At 44.0% G+C, this 6,378-nt stretch overlaps 1 protein-coding gene across 1 annotated transcript; it reads right to left on the bottom strand.

Annotated features, from left to right (window-relative positions):
• Positions 1-371: 371 nt before the first annotated feature.
• LOC308262221 (G/T mismatch-specific thymine DNA glycosylase-like) lies at positions 372-1,625 on the bottom strand (the record flags this gene model as incomplete). Its single annotated transcript, XM_080694668.1, has 1 exon — positions 372-1,625. The coding sequence occupies one exon, from the start codon at positions 1,623-1,625 to the stop codon at positions 372-374; it is 1,254 nt and encodes a 417-aa protein (XP_080550794.1).
• Between the last annotated feature and the right edge of the window lie 4,753 nt (positions 1,626-6,378).

The raw sequence follows: 6,378 nt of genomic DNA, 5'->3' as shown, positions 1-6,378 counted from the left end.
CATAAAAGGGACAATGGCATACCTAGGCTTATGCCCAACTGAGAGTCAACTACAAGTAGTCAGACTCTTGCGTTTTAAAATTACAGATAAAAAATAACTCCCCAAAGAAAAGTGATTTCTTTTAAATATAGTATAAAAAAAGCTGGAATGATGGTTAATTCACATATAAAAACTCATATACAAAACCCCTACTGCTTCCTTCCACACTACTCAGGTTCATACAGTTGATTCTAGCACACAACTGTTTTGTACTATAGGTACGTCACTAGAGTAAAATACTAATAAAATACTTCGGTTAGCAAACTGAGGTTATACTTCTTGACAACTGCATTAAAACTGCAGTGCTTAGGCAGAGCTGGGACACGCCATTCTTAAGCATGGGTTTCTTCTTCCTGCTGCTGTGTTCCACAGTGACTATTAAAAGAAGGAATCTGGTTTGTAAACGGCTGGGTCATCCACTGCCCGTTTGGAACATCACTAAAAGCCGATTCTCCTCTTAAGTCTGCACCGTTGGCTGTTAGCCTATTTGAAGGGAAGCCACAAGGCTCACTAGGGCACGGATTTGCACCATAAGCACCACCGTACGCGGCTTCGTAACTGGGGTCATATTTTTCTTCTTTAACAGCCATCTTCTTTGCGTCCTCTTGTGCGAGCTGTAGGTCAAAGGTGCAGTGCACCTCCTGCACGTTGGTGTTGCGCTCGATGCCTTTCAGCTGGTCTCTCAAGTCCTTCAGCTTGATGTAGTAATGAACCTTGTCCTGGACTCGGGGAAACTGAGCACAGCGAGCGCTAGACGAGGGCATGACGTAGCAGAGAGTTTCTGTGTCTGGAATCTTGTGGGGTTGAAGCCCAAATTCCAAGTTCTTAACCTTTACTCCAAAGACTTCTTTACTAAAAATTTCATAAATACATTTTCCATTAAACACCGCTATCCGTGGCTGATATTTCTGTAATTTCTGTACTAGAATACGTCCTCCTTCACGAAATTCTTTACTGGAGAGATCTTTGCTGCCCGGCGTTGTCCGTTCAACCATGTTGGTAAATCCGATACCATACTTCCCTGGTAAAGTGTGATCATCCATGTGATTCAGCTGGACCTCACTCAGCCCCGACATAAACAGGCACTTCCAAAAATGATTTCCAGGCCCAGGGTAATGATGCCCTTTGTATGCAGCCATCAGTCCCGGGTTAATGCCAATAATCACAATGTCCAGATTGAAGGTCAAAATGTCAGGAAGAGTCTTGGTCAAAAGCTCAGCTTCGGAAACGCCATTAAAACGGTCTACTTTTCTTTTCACTTTAAATGTGTCTGTAATTTTTTCTTGCTTTTCTTTTGATTTTGCAGACTTGCCAGATTTTTTTGGCTCGGCATGTTTTTTTGGTTCCTTTGGTTTTTTGGGTTCTGTTGCTCTGGTTTTTCTTTTTCTTCCTTTTGGGGCCTCTTGCACTGGCTCCTGGGCGGGAGCTGGCTCTGGCGCGTTGGCAGGCACCTGCTGCTCGGCCAGCATCTGCTGCTCGTCCATGACGGCCTCGGTAGGTGCTTCAGCCATCATGGGTTGAAACGGGAATGAATGGAAAGTGTGGGCTTGCTCAAAGGAATAGCTACCCGCGTTCTCCGCTGTCATGCCCAGCGGCCGCTCGCGCGTGCGGCTGGTCTCTGAGGCCCGGCGGCCTGCGCACGGCGACTCGATCCTGGTACCTGATGGCCGGCGAGAAAGCAGCTAGCTCAGCGCCTCCCCACCAATCTGCATCAGCCCCCCACCCGCCCGTCCGCAGCCCCCCTTCGCGTTTGTAGTTAATCTCTTTGAGTATTTTCTCTAGCGCTGGTTTTGAAGACATAAATTCCTTCAGTTTCTGTTTGTCATGGAAGCTTCTTATTTCTCCATCTAATTTGATAGAAAGTTTTGCTGGGTAGGACATTTTTGGCTGGAAGTTGTTTTCTTTTAGAGTTTGGAATATGTTACTCCAAGCCCTTCTGGCTCTCATGACTTGGTTTGGGAAGTCTGGAGTGATTCTAATTGGTTTGCCTCTGAATGTCACTTGGCTCTTTGTTTTTGTTGCCTTTAAGATTCTCTGCTTGGCTTCCACATTGGTCATTTTGACAATTATGTGGCATGGGGATCCTCTTCTCCGATCCTGTCTAAAGGGAGTTCTATAAGTTTCCTGGACCTGTGTATCAACCTCTTGCACTATGTTTGGAAAATTTTCTGCTATTACTTCCTTGAAGAGATTGTTGATCCCTTTGGTTTCACTTTCTTTTCCCTCCTCTATTCCAATTATTCTTAGGTTAGCTCTCTTAAAATGGGCCCATATTTCTTCAATGTCAGATTCCTGCTGTCGGATATTTTTTTCTAGATTAGAAACTATGCGTTCATTTTTGGAATGATCATCTTCTAAGAGCGAGATTCTGTTCTCCATGTGGTCTAATCGGTTGTTTGTGCTTTGAATTGAGGCCTTTACTTCATTAATTGCATCCTTTATCTCTTTTTGGCTCTCTGAGTTCTTTTCGAAGCACCTCTATTATTTCTACAGTTATTTTCCTGATTTGATCTTCTAGAAATCTCTGATTTTCTGTTTTATTGGGTTCTGATGTTGTGGGGTTGTGGGCATTCATTGCTCCAGTGTTATTCCTTTTTCCCATGATTTCGGAAGTTTGTGCCTTCTCTGGGTTCTTCCCTTGGGTCACTATGACTTCACTTAAGGTGTTCTGGATCTCGAGTCAGTAGTATCTCAGACCCCACTACTCCTTTACTGGGTTGTATCACAGAGTCTCCAACCCAGAGAGTCGATAGAGGCTGCTTTAGACTGTGGGGGGTGCCAGGTTGCACGTTCTCTTATGGTGTGATATCTCTGCCACCACCACTCCCCCACTGGGTCAAGTCCCAGGGAGTACAGTACTGGGATTTCTCCTCTGTGGCCCGCAATTTGACTCACTGTTCTTGAGTACGCAGATGTAGCCGTACTGGACTCGGTGAATTCGCTGCTGCTGCCGCCGGTGGCAATATGGCACCGCTGCTACGCCCTCGGCCGTGAGGCTGGCGTATTTCTTGGTTTTGATTTCCACTCTGAATCCCTGCAGCGTGCTGAGCTCAGCCACTGGGAGCTTTAGATGTTCCTTCGCCGAGAAATCCCGCCTGGCTGTTCCGCAGCGGCTCACCTCGGCTTGCTGTAGCCGTCCGGTGAAATCGCCGCTGCTGCCGGCAGTATGGCGCTGCTGCCGTGTCCTCGGGTGTGAGGCCGGTGTATCTCCTCTGTGGCTCTGAGCTCTGTTCTCAGTCTGCTTTCTCTCTGGAGCCTGGTGATTTTTTTGTTTCTCTGGTGATGGTGTTTTCTGGCTATGAAAGGTGCTGATTTTGTGGTAATGGAGATTGGTTGTTAGCGGGGCTCTTAAGCCCCGCTTTTCTCGGTCGCCATCTTCCCGGAAGTCCGCCTGAACTCATTTTTTAAAAAAACTATTTTTATAGCCAGGCACACTTGTAAGCCCAGCATTTGGGAGGCTCAAAAAGGAGGATTGTGGTTTGCGGACAGCCTCAGTTTTGCACACACTTGTGGGGTACAGTATGGTAATTTGATACATGTATGCTATGTGTAATGATCAAATCAGGGTAATTAGCATTTTAGTCTTTCTTTAAACATTTATCATTTCTTTGTGTTGGGAAACTTTGAACTCTTCTTGTAGTTTTTTTCATGGTACCGGGAATTGAACACCCAGGAGTGTTCTGAACTACACCCTACCCGTTTTATTTTTTATTTTGAAACAAGCTCTCAGTAAGTTGCCTAGGGTCTCCCTAAATTGCTGAGGCTGGCCTTGAACTTGCAATCCTCCAACCTCAGCCTTCCCAATACTGGGATTACAGGTGTGCACCACCACACCCAGATTCTTCTAGTTCGTGTGTGCGCGCACGCGCATGCCCGTGCACGCGCATGTTTTTTCCTGGGAATGAACCCAGGGGTGTTTTACCTCTGAACTACACTATTTTAGTTTTATTTGGAAATAGAGTCTCATGAAGTAGCTGGGGGCCTCACTAAATTGCGGAGACTGGCTCTGAACCTGCAATCCTCCTGTCTCAGCCTCCTAAATACTGGGATTACAGATGAATACCATCATGCCTGGCTTCTAGTCCTTTATAAAAATATAATAAAATGTAAACTAGTCATACTACTGTGCTGTAGAACATTAAACTTTTTCCTGCTTCTTGGTAATATTTTACCCAGACTCCCTTCATTCTTCCATTCCTCCCACTCTTAGCCTCTAATGACCACTATTCGCTCCCTATGTCTATGAAATCAACATTTTTTCTTTTCTTTTTGTGCAGTACTAGGGACTTTTCCTCTAAGTTCTATCACCAGGCTGTGTGTGTGTGTGTGTGTGTGTGTGTGTGTGTGTGTGTGTGTGTTGCTGGAGATTGAACCCAGGGGAATTCTACTTCTGACCTACACCCTCAGCTCTATTTTATTTTTTATTTTGAAACAGGGTCTCACTATGCTGAGGCTGGCCTTGAACCTACAATCCTCCTGTCTTAGTTTCCAAAGTCCTTGGATTACAGACATGCATCACTATACCTGGCATCACCAGCCCTTTTTAAAATTTTATTTTGAATCCAGGCATGGAGTGCACACTTGTAATCTCAGTACTTAGTAGGGGCGAGACAGGAGGATTGCAGGTTTATGGCCAGCCTCAGCTACTTAGTGAGGCCCTCTGCAACTAAGTGAGACCCTGTTTCAAACTAAGGAATAAAAATAGGACTGGGGTGTAGGCCAGTGGTAGAAGGCCCCTGGGTTCCACCTTCAGTACCACATACAAAAAATAAAATTTTATTTTGAGACAAGGGCTCACTAAGTTGCTGAGACTGGCCTCAAAATTTGTGATTCTCCTGCCTCACCCTCCCAAAGAACTGGAATTATCATCACTCTTGGTTGAAACTAACTTTTTAAGATTCTACATGAATCAGAACATGAGTTATTTGTATTTCTATGCTTGGCTTATTTCACTTGTTATGTCTCTTAATTCCATTAGAACAGTTTTAGGCTCACATAAAAATTGAGCACACAGTATAGTCCCCATGACTTCCTTCTACTCCCATCCTAGCTTCCTCTGTTATTAATATCTTACATTAGTGTAGTATATGTGTTAGTTAATGAACCAATCTTGCCACATTATTAACTAAAGTCCTTAGCTTACATTAGGATTCATTCTGTGTAGCATAGTTCTTCAAGCTTTGAAACGTGTTCCTACTGCTGCAGTATTATAGATTTTTTTTTTTTTGGTACCAAGTCTTTGAAATCCAGCGTGCATTTTACATTTTCAGTACATCTCTCCTGGGATCAGACACATTTCAAGTGCTCAGTAGATACTCTGAATACTACCACACTAGACGATGAAGTGCTGTGCTGGGTGCTGAGGATACAGCAGGGATCAGAATGGACAATATCTCTGCCTTCATATAGTTGACATCCTAGTGTGACAGGCAGATCATAAAGAAGCAAATAACTCTGGAGAATGTTACTAAGAAAATAATATACGATCATATGATATCATATACAATCATATGATAGAGTAGAGAACTACTTTAGATTGCCCGGGTAGTCAGGAAAGCCTTTTAGAGGCTAAGAAACAAAATAAGTCACCAACCATAGGGAAATTATGCTTGTATCAATTACCTATTGCCATAATAATTCTGAATAACCACTCCAAAATTCAGAGGCTTAGCACAATAACTAGCTATCATTGCTTGCAAGAATATATAGGTCAGCGGGGCAGTTCTGGTCACAGGTGAGCTCATGCACACATCTTTGGACACCATAGGTTAGGTAGGTAGCCCTGCAGGTTGTGTTTGGGGCCTGCGGCCGTTGACTGCTCTGGGATGACCTCAGCATTTTCCATGTGGCTTCTCATCCTCCAGCAGGCTAGTCCAGGCGTCTTCTCTTGACAGAGACAGGGATCCAAAGACAATGTGGAAGCCTTCAAGGTTTCTTAAGGCTCAGAACTACAACCCTTCTGCCACTTTCTTTTGGCTAAGGCAACTTTTACGTTCAGTCAATATTCCGAGAGGAGCTACAAAGTCATATTGCAAAAGGTATGGCTACAAAAAGGGGTAGGAATTCAGGCAATTTTTGCAAAGCATCCCTTATGTTAATTATTTTTGTGGTACTAGGAATTGAACCCAGGGACAGTCTACCTCTGAGCTATACTCCTAGCTCTATTTTTCTCTCTTTTTTTAATTTTAAAATAGGATCTCACTAAGTTGTATAGGGCCTTGCTAAGTTGCTGAGACTGGCTTCAAACCAGCCTTATTTCCCAAGGGATGTCACCATCTCCAGAGAAGATATTCCAATTATCCTGGAAAACAAGGTAATTGGGATTAGGATAGTATTTAA

Source organism: Muscardinus avellanarius (genome assembly GCF_963383645.1).
Source record: "Muscardinus avellanarius genome assembly, chromosome: 4".
In the NCBI taxonomy this organism is placed as follows: Eukaryota; Metazoa; Chordata; class Mammalia; order Rodentia; family Gliridae; genus Muscardinus; species Muscardinus avellanarius.
The sequence above is the reverse complement of the archived record's forward strand: the minus strand, read 5'-3'. Positions and strand labels throughout refer to the sequence as shown.